Genomic DNA, 13418 nt, shown 5'->3' with positions numbered 1-13418 from the left:
ACGCATGGCAATGGAAATTAAAAACAAATCCATGGCGCATTTAAATGTAGGAGCTTCAATTCGAATCATCATCAAATGCTGATAAGAAAACAAAATTAGAATTGTATAGCCGTGAGGTAGTTACAGCCAATTGAACCAGCAATTCAGCACAGCCGCCTCAACAACTTTTGGCTGGCAAATAAGAGTTAGGCTCCATTTAGATTACGGGATTTATTTTCCGGTTTGCTACGTTTTTCCTGTAAAAATGATCTGATTCTTATGAAATTCTCAAATGGTTCCTATTAAATTCCTATGTTCCAAAGGGGCCTTAGTGGTTAACAGGGAGATTCCTCAAGGAAAAAAAATGGTTCAGTGGTGGTGCCCTTTGGGGAACATTGAGACCCACGGAAATGCAGCTATTCGTCATTTTCCAACGGCCTTACTCAGCAAGGTACGCATTTGAGCAATTCAAATGCTAGGAACTGGGAACAAAGAGTACGGCCACTACTCACTGCACGACACCAACAATGAAGGATGGTCAGTTGAGAGGTACCTTCAGTGACAGCGTTTACAGGCTGGAGGGAGGAGGCCCCATGTCAACACTCAGCACAGAAGACACACGGCACGTTTTAGACACTGCTAGGTCGAACAGCTAATCAGCAGATATATTAATGAACACATGAAAATGCAGACTTCGTAAACTAGGGACCTACGCCATATCTAGGGATCTTGAAGCCAGGAGGTGGTTTCTTCCTTCCTATCAAAGGTCGCCCGATGCCGATGTTTGCCGCTCATGCCCTGGCCCGCTTGTTGGTGCAGTCTGGGCACTTGTACTGCTTGATATGCTCAGCTCGAGCTGGCGTGATCTTGACACACTTCCCATGGTACCACTTCTCGCAGTTATCACAACAGATCCAGAACTGGTCCTTGCTGTCGTTAGTTCCGCAAGTTCCACACAAGGTATTGTTGTGCTCGTCTGCCTCCTCATCCTCATCGTCATCACCGCTCTCTTCTTCGTCTTGGGGGACCTTAGCCTTTGAACGAGACTCTGCTCTTGACTGCTGCAGACACAATGTTATCAGCAAGAATTCAGGCTGGATGGCAACAGGAAATGACAGACATTTACCACTTTTGAACTAGGCCTGTTGCTCTTGCTGCTACTATTAGGTGTCTTCTCCTTCGCCTGCTTCTTGGCTGCTCCTGTCACTACCTCAAATATCGTGGGCATGTTGTTTATCAGGCTAAAGAGTCGCCTCCTGCATTACAGCAATGAAGTATCACAAGGAATGCAATAAGTGGCTAAATAGTTGGAGTAAACCCTTGAGATTGATGGTGAGAAAACAAATGAAGTGTTATGAATGGTAATGTTTATTACTATAAAGGAAACAATAGGCTGCAAAATGCAGTCACCCAATACCTAATTCTTAACAGTATACTCTGAATTGATCATTCTATAAAGGAGCTGCTATGTGTTAATTTTCAGTGGTTCTAAACATGAGATTTGCTTCAATCAACTACACTAATTCTGTAGCATGTTGCACTATATGGTTTACACTCTAAGTCCAGTTTACAGTTTCACAATTTGAATCTGCAAAATGTATTTGAGTATCTCTGAATGTGCACCATGTTGCGCTCAGATAACCATATAATGTTACCAAATAACCAAACATGAGAGTAGTATTTACTCGAGTGCTAACAACTCCATTTCTCAAATTAAATCCATCTTTCAAACAGCAATGTGAAGCTGCATGCCTACAGTTGGTTTACCAATTGCCAGGGCATAGTAACTACCGAATATCAATAATGCAAGGTCAAAAAGGAAAGGTCCAGTTTGGTACAGCAAGGATATGGGCAAGGTGGTAATCATGGAACTTTATGTAATGTTGATTTCAGTGTAGTTAACTAAACATGTACTTATTATTAATAGCATGTGAATCAATATTAGCATCATTTATCCCTGCAGGCATGTGACATTTACATTCACTTGTAGCTTTTTCCTCCATTTGATTTGACACTTGATAGCCAGTAAATACAGGCTGACAATTTTCTATGGCAACAATGTGATGTTGTAAATATACATTTGTGGCATTAGAAAGTGGGGTCAAACAAAATATCTGCTATATGGGTGCTTAATGCTTTCACTAATGGATATATTTACTATTCTAAACACCAATGGCCCCGCCTTATACATGAAAGACAGAGCTGGATGTAAGTTTAAGGTTACAGAAAGAATGCAATCTACATTACAACATTTACTAGGCAGTGATGCCAGGATAAACATGGTGGCACAATTATGCTAAAATATAATTCTCATGTCCTATTTGCTACCGATAGGAAGTAGATGAAATGATTGCACATGAAACCCATACTGCATGATTAAAATATTGTTAAATTGTATTTTAAAGTTAAATTGCATTTCCAAAGTATCAGACCTATAAACATTATAGTAGAGGAATTCAAATTCCGAACTGAGAAGAGAAAATTGTAAAACGAGCATAATAACAGAACCAAAGGAAGGAGGAGAAACCACCCCAAAATCCCACGATATTTACTAGTTACTACAAGAATATGATATGGTGAGTCTAGTATTCTACCTAACTTAACCTGCTATGTACACAAATGCAATCCCCATTTTCTTTACGCAAGCAGCAGTAAAAAGCTATGCTGATATGCAGTACATAATTTGTTTTATAATCTCAACATTCAAAATATTGTTCAGTGGCACTGGGTGTTCAGACTCTGAATGTAGATTCTACTGTGTGAAAGCATTAAAGAATCGACCAAATCTTGTGTGAAGAATTTGCTCCCAAACTTAGGTGGAAGCTATTTCCATATGAAATGGATTATAACAGGTGCTCTAATTTAAGAAATATGTAAATTAAGATGCATATGTACTTTCTGGTATGCAAAATTCAGATAAAAATATGCCAGCATAGGAAGGAACAAACAACAATGATTGGGTATGAAAACTGCATAGTTGAATCATAGCAGAAGAATTACCTAGTTTCTCTGTCAAATCCAAAGCGTGCACCAAAGTAGAATGCAACAGACAGTAACCAGGAATCACTGTGGACTGCAACTAGCGCCAGCCAGTCTTTCTCATTCATGCCATCCCTAGCAAAGTTGATTCCTAATGCTGGTTCAGGGATCTCAGGGGGAACTTCCTCAGCTGGCAAGGTCACCTCCCACGTCTCATCGGGATAGCCATAAAGGCACAAGTTCTCCTTTTCTGTTCAAAACCAATGGAATTAGCCATAACAAGTTACACCAACTGGGCACTGCTGCAAACAAGAGTGCGAGGCTGAAGCAGAAAACACTGCAGACCACGCCATACAATAATGAGAAGCAACCAAACTCCACAATAATAATAATTACATTAATAGAGCGAGCAGCTAAAACAACCATGCATTCAGCCAGTCGAACAGTGCCATCAATGCACTAAAGAAAAAAGATTTGCTGAATCAGTATACCTATCCACATTATGTCACTGACTCCAATAAATTGACTGTACCAACAACTATGTAGTAGCATAATGTTGTGTCGCGGATCGTACATATTGTCATATAAAACAATGTTTTGTATTGCAGATAACATTGTTTACAGAGTGGAGTTTGAAATAGGATGTGAGATAGGTAATATGATATGATACTAGGAGAGCTGCTGGAGACCGCCCCTAAAAAACAACAGACAAGACAATAGACATACTAGTTAAAGTGTGACGCCTCAGTTAGATCATAATCTAATGGACGAGAGAACTCGTTTGCACCTAAGGACTGCTTGCACAACCACCATTGCCCTAGCTAAAAGCAATCATATAGAAACCAAGCACCCAGTACACAGTCGAAATTCCACGGCACTGATCAGCCAAAAATATCTAGCGATTTTCTGCAAGCAAGCTATCAATACAAGATTGATGGCAACCCCATAGCGCTAACAAGTAACAACCTAACAGCAAAAAAAAATTATATGTCAGCCACTGGTTCCACAGTTCCAACCAACATAAAACTGTCATCATGGGGTTCAATCTCTCACCAAATTCGAACAGCTACAATCAAGCACAAGCAGAGCATTAACGAAAGCTGCAAGGCTACCAATAATCGAATCCAAAGCATGTCGAGTGAGGGTAGAGGAGACAGAGAAAAGGGAAATTTCTCCAAATTTAGCTTCCAATGATCCAATCCCCCACCGAAGCAACGAAGCCCAAGCAGAAAAACCACGGAAGCCTCCTCGGCTATCACTCCACATCCTGGGGCGAGGAACCAAAGAGATCGAGCGCACTCACCAGGGTCACAGAGTTTGAAGAACCTCTCCACATCTTGCACAGAACAAGAGAAAACCCCGCGTCAATCGCATGAATCCACGCAGACAGGACAGAATCAGGGGGCCAATCGGCGGGGCGAGCGAAGGCGTACCAGTGGTGAGGGCCTTGATCATGCCGGCGCGGCGGCCTTTGTAGTCGCGGAAGACCTCGTCCGCGGTGTGCGCGGCGTTGGGCGCCAGCCCAGAGCCCCCGCCGTTCATCGGGCGAGCGGCGCGTGGGCAATGGCAGTCGCTAGGGTTCCGGGTCGGGGACGGGCTGCAGCGGGACGAGAGCAGACTGTCCCGCGGTGCCGGTGGTGGTGGTAGAGGGAACAGGGGAAGGGGAGGAGTGGGTTTATAAACTTTATATTTTGCTCGCGGAGAATTTCGTCGCGTTTTGGGGGAGGATTTTGATCCATGCGTGGGTGCTCCATGCTTCCATCACGGTGTGTCCCGGTGAGCGACGGACGGAAACATATGATAATTTATATATAAAATATGTATTATACTGATACGATAAAAAAATTATAATCTATTTATAATTCTACGTATATATAAATTTTTATTATTTTAATCTAGCTGTTTCATCACTATATTGTAACCATCACTATCATGCAGTCTTCAATATATACTATAATTTGTATGGTCTCGTCAATGGAGAGCACGTCCTACACCTACCGGAAGAAGTTCTCTCGTATGTCATCAGTTATCAGGCACGCACCACCATATGCACTTGCTTAAACAAAAAGACAAGTGTGTATGTTTGCGAAGAGAATTAAACGTAGGCAGACACAAAAACTACCCTGATGGTGGCGAGAATGGCGAACTGGTCATTGCTGTCGGTCCTCCTCCGCGTCACCTCCGGCGCCGAGATGACACCATAATCCTTTATATAGTAATCGTCGAACGCGCGTGACATGACGAGTCACGACGATTCTTGGTCGGGCTGCCAGACGAAGTGCACCCCTGGCTTATCAGCGAGGTAGTACAACTGGACGTTGCACCACCGTATGCGCTACTCCTCCGCATACATCATGTTTGAAGTACTCACACAACATCAGCAACGCCCGTCACCCAGTGCACAAGAATTCATGGCCGGTCAATAGCGACTTAAGTGGCTGGTTGGGCTTCATGTGGACGATGAGCTGGACGGCGTGATGGCGCCGTCGTTGAATGTGGTGCCCAGAACAACCCGAGAGTCGTCGGAGTTGCCGACGAACATGAGATACCCCTGCTTGACGATGAACAGAGTGGTACAGCCGCTTTGGACCACGTCCAAGCGGCGACAGCGCCAGAACTTTTCGTCCACAGGTGCGCAAGCGGCCACGTAGGACTGCTTTTAGAGGTCGAATTGTCAGTTACCAAGCTTTTTCTCGTCGTCGATGAGTGACGCCAACGCGAGCGCCTCCTGCTAGTAATGTTTGTTCAGAGTTTCCAAGTAAGAAACATGGATTCATACTTGACGTTGATTTATGAAAATGACTCACAAGTTAGATCATGGAAAAAATATTACGAAGAATAAATGTCGCGCATGCAAAAAAATAAATTTAAGTTAAAAACATTATTCAAACAAAAGAAATTGCATGTAAGACTCTTCTTTAAATACTACTCCCTCCATCCAATAATAATTCAAAAATCTCAGTGATACTTATCTGTTATTGCGCATTGTGAAAGAGTAGCATGTGGACTTGGGGAGATATGTAGTAGATGTTTTTCGTGTCATAGCCTCATAGGTGTAGACAGTAGCTACTGCTCTCATTGGCTTGAGAAGGTGTGAGTTCGAATCCACTTGCGGCCATGTGTTTGTTTTATAGTTTTAGCTAAGCGTAGGTCGTGCAGGAGAATGGAAATGGAAATAGGTGTGGCCTATGTAGGAAGAGGAGAATGAGAAAGGTAGAACAAGGATGAGAATGACAGAACAGAAATAAGATTAGAAAATGGTAGACTACCTTTACAGCTTTAATAAGTAGTAGAGATTTAAGGCATGTTTGGTTCACTGCCTCAGTTGCCACACTTTGCCTAACTTTTCTGCCTAAGGTTAGTTATTCAATTCGAACGACTAACCTTAGGCAAAGTGTGACACATTTAGCCACAAACCAAACAGGCCCTTACAACCGGTAGACCCGTCCTCCGTGGACTATGAGAGGACGTGCATTCCTCCGGAGTGGACCATCTACATGCTTGATGCTCCCATAGTCCCATCTCCCATGCATAGCACAAAGGAGCAGGCCGAGCCCCGCGCGGAGGCATATGGCCTCGCTTTTTCTGACCAACCTGTACAACCTTTCTAGTTTCTACGCTGTTCTTTCCTCTTGTCCCTCTACACAGTTCCACTTATCAGTTGGATTATATTGGAAAGCGCTCAAGAACAATGGCATTGGCAGCAGTACGGGCTCTTGAAGAAGGCAGTACGCTCAGCTATTCAGTTGGTATAAACACAAGCATAACTCAAATGATCTCACCATAACCGTGTACAAAAAGGTATACGACATGTGATAAAAGAATAAAACCAGAGTTGATTCTAGTACAGGGATCCCTCGGTTCTACCCTCATGGAAAATCCTACTCTTGGTCTACTTTACGATTGTCGAAAGAGGCACTGCAGACATTCGAGTGACCATCACCACTGGCACGCCTGCCTCTGGATTTTGGAGTTCATGGTGCCCTTACCCTTGTCCTTGCAGGCGTTCCTGGACGACACTGGCCTTCTCCGACCACTGGCAGCTGCTATTGCCTTTTTCCTTTGCTTGTTCAATTGTTTCGTGAGCTCGGCATCTTCTTCTTCTTCATCAGCATCCTCTGATGAGTCATCATCATTGTTGTCGTCTTTCTGGGAAAGCGTCTTGCCCTCAGATTCAAGCGGTTTCATAGCCTCTCCATTGTCACCCGAGGGACTTTCCAATCTCTTCTCACTGCTACAGCTTGTTTCATTCTGTCCCAGTCAAAAAAAAAAAATTGTAAGGTAAATGCTATCAAAACTTTGCAGATTCATTCTGATGGATAGATGGCTAACCTCTTCAGAAAAAGTTCCAGGCACATCTGAATCCCTTGAGGCAAGATTACAATCAGGCTCAGCAGAATCGTCCTGAGACAGCCAAAATACACTTCAATAATAGTGTCTTCTAACTAGATAGCGTCTTCTAACTAAAATAGGGCCCCATTTAGTTGGCCTTCTCAACATACTTTGGCTTCAAAAAAATTCCAAACAAAGAGGTGGCAATCCATAGCTACTTTTTCTCTAGTACAAAACTCACAGCAACTCCCCCTGCTTTGACTCACTGTGAAGGTGGGCAACTTCGAAGAAATTACCCACCTGCCACTGTGATTCAGTTTTTCCTCTATCCCCTGTTCGCAGGACTGCTCCGGTCCGCATCGAGACAGTCTCCTCGCTAACGCGGCTGGAGTTTCCCCAAGGCCGACCGCCGCCCTGCCGGTGCCGCCTTGAGGTCGGCTGCAGCCTAGCCAACGTCACCTTCATAAGCAAGTCGCCCACCAACTGCCCGCTTCGGCCATAGGCTGAAGATCCCCACAACCACCGAGATCGGCTGCCCCGAGAACCATGCGACGACGGAGGAAGAGGCACCCCAGCACCTCCACCCCACACGTCAGGATGACCTCTGAGCCAATAGCCAGAACTCCACACCGAGATCCACGACCAAGGCATGCTGCGCCGTCGGTGGACGACAGTGAATACAGTTTCTATAAACTGGGAATACAGTTCCTATAAACTAGGACATAAACTGGTATGTTTGGAATCACTCCAGTTTGTACAAACCAGATTATTAAAAATTGAGTGCTTCCAAACAGGTCCTAAACTGAACAGGGCCTAGAGACTAGCCTGGCTGGCTGACTACCAGTACAGTCTGCACATATATTTAAATTAACTTGCTAGGCAGAGAGACTAGCCTGGCTGGCTGACTACCATTACAGTCTGCACATATTCAAATTAACTTGCTAGGCAGACGTACCTGGTCTATCTTCAAGGAAACCAAAGACACAGCATCACCAACCTTGTCATTGTCGTCGTCGTCGTCATCATCATCTGAGCTGGAATCATGTCTTTCAGCATCTTCCTCAATGTACTGTAAGAAAGTTTGCAAAAAAAAAAAAAGCATCAGAGAACTAAGCCAGAAAACAATCTATAAATGTATGCATGAAAAACAAATTTGCAGAAACCTTTGACCTACCTTGTCCATCTCCACTTGCTCTTTCCTGGTATATCCACTTGCAGCTAGTTCCTTGTCCAAGGAACCAGCAGTCTTTTTCACAGACAAAAAGGAAGGTCTGCTATTCCCTTCATCATCACTTTCAGACCCAGCTTGTTCTTCATTTTTCTCTGATGTCAGATTGAACCTGACATGAAGAAAAGCAAACTCATAAGAAAATGATTCTACCGAATTAAGCTTATTTGAAGCTTTCTTGCATATATTAAAACCTTTTGTTAAAGAACTTGTAGATACATTCAATGTCTCGGTCAAAAAACCTGCAAAAGAAAAATCCGTTACTTTAAAAAATAAGACAATGTCGCATAAGTGATCTGAGTAAGCTACATACATTTGGGCATTACGATGAGAAACAGATACCATCTGTGGAAAATCAATAACCGTAATTTTTTCATCATCATCAATCTGCATGACATTGGCATCAATAAATTTAATTATACACTGACATAAAACATTACCCTATGACCTATGTAGCTGAATTGTATTACTACATCACAAAATTAAGTGCTCACAAACTGCACCTAGAAATTATTCAAACAAATAGATCTAGTTCATGTGTTTGCCATAAAAATGTCTTGTTCCATAGTATCTTATCCAGATAATTTTCACTTATACCAAGGATTTAAAACTTATAAAATCAAGACAAACAAGAAAAGGAAAAGGAAGAGATACCATGATATTGAACTCATTAAAGTCACAATGTATCAGTCCATGCTCTGCCAAACGAACAATAAGACCAAGAATTGTGTCAAAAACGTCATCTGGATTTTGTAACTCTTTCACTTGAACACTACAGAGCATAAAGCAACTTGTATCAGGATCTGCTTGACAGAACATACTTTCGACTAATATGAATCCACAGTTGATTGATCACAGATATATGCTTACAGAGGATATCCCTGCACAAGTGACATGATCACACAATGGCGATTGCAATCTACAGCAGCTGGAACAGGGAAACCATGGTCCCCTAAAGCCTGGACATATAAGCAGTCATGGGTTAATCAAACAAAAAGGAAAATGAAAAGAGCACATAGCTCAGATATACTTAAAAGAAATAGAATGAGAAAAAAAAGACCTTCATAAAGGCAAATTCTTTCAAGGCTGCAAGTCGTGAGAGGTACAGCCAATTAAAGCTCCTTCTGTGCCTTAGATAGTCACGTTTAGATTTCACAGCCCTAAAAGATGTCCTTCCCAGCCTATGAAGTTTCATGGCGAGTACTGTACCATCCTCTGTGGCAACCTCAAATATATCTGTATATCATAGAGATATTAGAAATAACTTCATGTGCGCTAGCCACATGACAAACAAAGAACAAACAATATGAACACAACATACCAGACTCCTTTCCAACACCGATCTGACGGCCAACTGAAGCAAAAACTCCCCGATTAACCAAAGTCTTGATGGCAAGGAAGTCATATCCTAGATAGGTGAGTCTATACCCATCGTCTGTATGGAACGGAACCAATAAAGCAATAAAGACTTGGAGCTAAGTGCTGGTGCCCTAGCAACCGAAAATCCTATAAACATGATTAGCTGTCAATGACTCACATTTAGTGGCATCATGATGCACTAGCTTGTTCTTCAAAAGATTCCTCAGCACTTTGTATGTGCCTCCATGCCTGAATTCATAATACATTAGAGCACGTTCCACTGAGATGGACAACAAATTCTTTTTCACTCAGCAAACAATAGCTTCATTTGCCATTTATTTAAGTGGCTAGGCCACCAACAAACATCCCTAGGAGTAACATTAGCTGCACCAAGCCACCAAAGCCTCCATATGTTTTCAGACTAATTGTTTTCAGCATATGGATGCTTGTACAAAATAAATCCACGTTTTTTGCCTATTGAAAGAATAAGTTGAAAGATGGAGGTTTCATGCTGCTTTGTGCACCACAAGGTGGAATAGAAAACCAAAAGTAAATAGATTGCATAATGTGGAAGGTCCAAAAACCAGCAGTACTACATGCAACCAATCATCAACATGCTAAAACTGCAATTACATCCGAAAACAATGATTTGGACATCAGAACAAACATACTACCAGTTAAACATCTAAAACTAGCAACCACAAGCATATCTCAGCATAGCCACATATTGCAGGACTGCGAACAGAACACAATCTTACTTCAGTCTGGCGATCCTGTCGACAAGTTCTGCTGGAACAATCTCGTGCTGTGACAAGTCCAGGCAAAAAGAAAAACTAACTTAAGTCTCGTAAACCGGTGGTTTAGTATGTAACGGGATGCGAGGTCATGGCGCAGGGTATTGGGGATCTTACGTTGCGCATGCCCATCTCGACGGCGGTAAGGACGCGGAAGTCGTCCTTGGCGAGGTAGCGAAGGGCATTCACGTCAAGCTTCATGGTGTCCTCCTTCTGCTGCTGGCTGCAGCCAAGGCAGACCACCGCACGATGTTTTTTTTTTTTTTGCAAAAAGGTCGAAGAAATAAAATATCCTTAAATTAGGGTTTTGGGTGCTCGATTTCGCACAGCAGGCAGGGAGTAGGAGTGGAAATACCTATTGGATCGTCGCCGGCGAAGAGACAGAGAGGCCTCGGCACCTGGCGTAGGGCGGCGGCGGTAGCCTGTCTTCGCGGAGATGAGGACAGAGACAGCGCGGACGCTGCGTGAAGTGAACGGCGGTAGCCCAGTCCGGGCCTCGAGGTTATCTAGCCCAGGGCGGAGCGCGTCCGCACGGGCCTATGCTGGGCCGTTGTTTTTCGTCCCATTTGTTTTGACAGCTTTTTCTTTTTTTTTAATCTTTCTCTCTCTTCATTTTTTATCATTATACTCATCTTGATTTTGTGTTTAGCCTCTCAATGGGACCGTTCCCATGGCTAGTGGAATGTTGACTTCAAATAAGTAGAAAGGGAGGGGGCTATATCCGGATGGGCATACATACGGACGGCGACGGCAGGCAGTACGTTGTCCTCAATCCAGGCCCCAGGGGGGACGAACTCTCGGAACAGTGCAAGTGGAACACTGAACCTGTAGGCAGCCGCCCGGCGCCGAACCTGTCGGCCGGCTCGCGGCACGCTACGTCGCGCTTTGACTGCTTGAGCAAAGCCAAAAGGCGACCAACGAACGAGCACGCACCAGCATCCCACGACGCCGAAACCGGGAAGCCCGCAACGTAACGCAACCATCACGACGACGAGGCGACGACCGACCACTCCTGCCACCGTTCCTGAAATGCACAGCGCAGCGGCACCGGCACCGGCACCGGCCGAAAAGGCCGGGGTTCAGGATCTCTCGGGCAGCCAGCCCCTCGTGATCCCCAAACCGATCTCCCTGTCCTCTCAATCACACGACCCGCCGTACGGCCACGACCCACTGCCGTCTGACGGTTCATGGAATGCGAGGTACGTTCCGCGGGTACCACTCCGGTCAAAACGTGCAGCCTTGCGGAGCGAAAAACGCACATGACATGCCTTGCTCCTACTAGTACTAGGCCATGACTCACTCCGCCTCCGCGTCGTTCAACGAACCTGCTGCGCCCGCTTAGCAACCAAACCAATGCGAGCAGCCGCCCAACTTGTATATTACCCGATCGAGCTCCCGATCCTTTAGGCAGCCGCAGCCTTCCCTTCTCATCCTCGACTGCTGATCGGAGAAAGAAAGCTCTCCGATCGGAGGGGTCAACAGGCTGTCTGAAACTCTGAATGAGCTTTGCGGCCGGCAGCTCCGAGGATCAACTCAACTCGTCGCCGCTCGCCATGGACCGGAGACCGGCGAGGACGAGAAGCGACCCTCCTCACAGCAGCAGGGGCGCGGTGCACGATGCCGTTGCCGTCGAGCAGAAGCAGCACCGGCGGCCGCAAGGAACGGGGGCACCGCCGGTGTACTTCACCGCGGAGCTGGTGCTGGCGTGCCTGTTCGTGGCCGTGTCGCTGGCGCTCCTCCCGCTCGTGCTGCCGCCGCTCTCGCCGCCGCCGTCCCTGCTGCTGCTGGTGCCCGTGGGCCTGCTGGCCGTGCTCCTCGCGCTCGCGTTCGTCCCGCTCGACGCGCACAGCCACCTCGCCGTCGGCTCCTCCCGCTGATCCCGTCCGTACGCGGGAGGTGGAGGCTGGAGATGGAGAGGGTTAGGCCCGACGTACATAGAATCAGATTAGTTTAGTGACGAATACTTACTTTTTTTCGGGGTGATTTTGAGATATATTTGCTGTAAACTGGTCGGATCAGGTGGATTGGAACCTTGTTTTATTTGGTCCCGCGCACTTGACCCAATTGCAGGGAATGAACACCGTGCACGTTATTTCCTACTCGAACATACTATTCCATTGACATTGAAAAGGTACCCCCCGATATAAAGTCGCTTTTATCCTTCCTCCCGCCTTAGAATTTCCTCACAAACAGCTTTCGTGCACGCACGCGTCTCACGTTTTGGTTTTGGCCATGGCCGCCCAGCGTGTGTTTCCGGCCCCGGCCGTACGTTGCGATCTGGAGCACCGTCGCGCCTGCGTCACATGGAGGAATGACGACGTGGTACCGCTCGCCGAATCCATCAAAATCCGCCAATTAGGAATTAAATTTAACATTACAAGGGAAGTTATGTATCTAAAGTCTTAAAAGACACTCCAGTTTGGAGCCCCCTCCGCGTTTCGCGCGGCTGTTGGCCAAAGGGTGCTGACACCTGGGCCTTGACCTCGGACCCGGAAACATTATTCGTTTTGGTTCTGAGCTATACCGTGTGTCCGTGCCCCCACCCTCTCACACGTCGTCTCTCTCGCCGCACAGCTGGCTCCCTCGAGTCACATGCCTCCGCATGCTCCGCTGCCTCAACTTCTCCCCCTCTCCCTCCCCTGTTGCCGCGAGCCCGCGATGTGGCCCTTCCTCAACGCTGTCCACTCCGGCGCCGCTGTCACCTCCCGCTCGCTCACCGCGCTCCACGAGTTTAATGCGAGAGATGA

The 13418-nt window shown here is 45.7% G+C and overlaps 3 protein-coding genes across 8 annotated transcripts; 1 reads left to right on the top strand and 2 right to left on the bottom strand.

The window, feature by feature from the left end:
* Positions 1–382: 382 nt before the first annotated feature.
* On the bottom strand, positions 383–4725 carry LOC100283247 (uncharacterized). 4 transcript variants are annotated; one of them, NM_001412416.1, is made up of 5 exons: positions 4392–4725; positions 4166–4294; positions 2980–3208; positions 1106–1235; positions 383–1040 (listed from the first exon to the last, which is right to left on the bottom strand). In NM_001412416.1, the coding sequence occupies exons 1-5, from the start codon at positions 4498–4500 to the stop codon at positions 771–773; spliced, it is 867 nt and encodes a 288-aa protein (NP_001399345.1). In that variant the 5' UTR covers positions 4501–4725; the 3' UTR covers positions 383–770. The 4 variants fall into 4 exon arrangements, with proteins under 4 accessions (NP_001399345.1, NP_001399342.1, NP_001399343.1 ...); NM_001412413.1 differs by having other exon boundaries at positions 383–1037; NM_001412414.1 differs by having other exon boundaries at positions 4262–4294.
* Positions 4726–6674: 1949 nt separating this feature from the next.
* LOC100217272 (uncharacterized) lies at positions 6675–11189 on the bottom strand. 3 transcript variants are annotated; one of them, XM_008656295.3, is made up of 14 exons: positions 11027–11189; positions 10789–10894; positions 10636–10682; positions 10056–10126; positions 9840–9953; positions 9579–9754; positions 9389–9477; positions 9173–9290; positions 8832–8905; positions 8713–8760; positions 8465–8630; positions 8288–8359; positions 7291–7362; positions 6675–7209 (listed from the first exon to the last, which is right to left on the bottom strand). In XM_008656295.3, exons 2-14 carry the CDS (start codon positions 10870–10872, stop codon positions 6898–6900), a joined length of 1443 nt encoding a protein of 480 aa, XP_008654517.1. In that variant the 5' UTR covers positions 10873–10894; positions 11027–11189; the 3' UTR covers positions 6675–6897. The 3 variants fall into 3 exon arrangements, with proteins under 3 accessions (XP_008654517.1, NP_001137096.2, NP_001295305.1); NM_001143624.2 differs by having other exon boundaries at positions 6678–7209; positions 8246–8359; positions 11027–11141; NM_001308376.1 differs by having other exon boundaries at positions 6678–7209; positions 8246–8359; positions 10789–10887; positions 11027–11141.
* A 27-nt stretch (positions 11190–11216) lies between these two features.
* LOC103636412 (protein AUXIN-REGULATED GENE INVOLVED IN ORGAN SIZE) lies at positions 11217–12776 on the top strand. Its single transcript, XM_008658771.4, has one exon. It carries the CDS (start codon positions 12171–12173, stop codon positions 12546–12548), a length of 378 nt encoding a protein of 125 aa, XP_008656993.1. The 5' UTR covers positions 11217–12170; the 3' UTR covers positions 12549–12776.
* The last annotated feature ends 642 nt before the right edge of the window (positions 12777–13418 follow it).

Source organism: Zea mays, chromosome 8 (assembly GCF_902167145.1).
Source record: "Zea mays cultivar B73 chromosome 8, Zm-B73-REFERENCE-NAM-5.0, whole genome shotgun sequence".
NCBI classification, from domain to species: Eukaryota; Viridiplantae; Streptophyta; class Magnoliopsida; order Poales; family Poaceae; genus Zea; species Zea mays.
This window is presented reverse-complemented; position numbering and strand designations above follow the sequence as displayed.

Bases quoted from the DNA above. Each gene is read 5' to 3' on its own strand.
- LOC103636412 (XM_008658771.4), top strand. From the start codon at position 12,171: ATGAGCTTTGCGGCCGGCAGCTCCGAGGATCAACTCAACTCGTCGCCG.
- LOC100217272 (NM_001143624.2), bottom strand. From the start codon at position 10,872: ATGAAGCTTGACGTGAATGCCCTTCGCTACCTCGCCAAGGACGACTTC. The intron at 10,127-10,635 runs GTAAGATTGTGT...TTATGAATTCAG, and splicing joins GACAGGATCGCCAGACTGAA to GCATGGAGGCACATACAAAG. The intron at 8,631-8,712 runs GTTTTAATATAT...TCTTCATGTCAG, and splicing joins TACAAGTTCTTTAACAAAAG to GTTCAATCTGACATCAGAGA.
- LOC100283247 (NM_001412416.1), bottom strand. From the start codon at position 4,500: ATGAACGGCGGGGGCTCTGGGCTGGCGCCCAACGCCGCGCACACCGCG. The intron at 4,295-4,391 runs GTACGCCTTCGC...GTTCTGTGCAAG, and splicing joins GATCAAGGCCCTCACCACTG to ATGTGGAGAGGTTCTTCAAA. The intron at 1,236-2,979 runs GTAATTCTTCTG...GCTGTAATGCAG, and splicing joins GGATTTGACAGAGAAACTAG to GAGGCGACTCTTTAGCCTGA.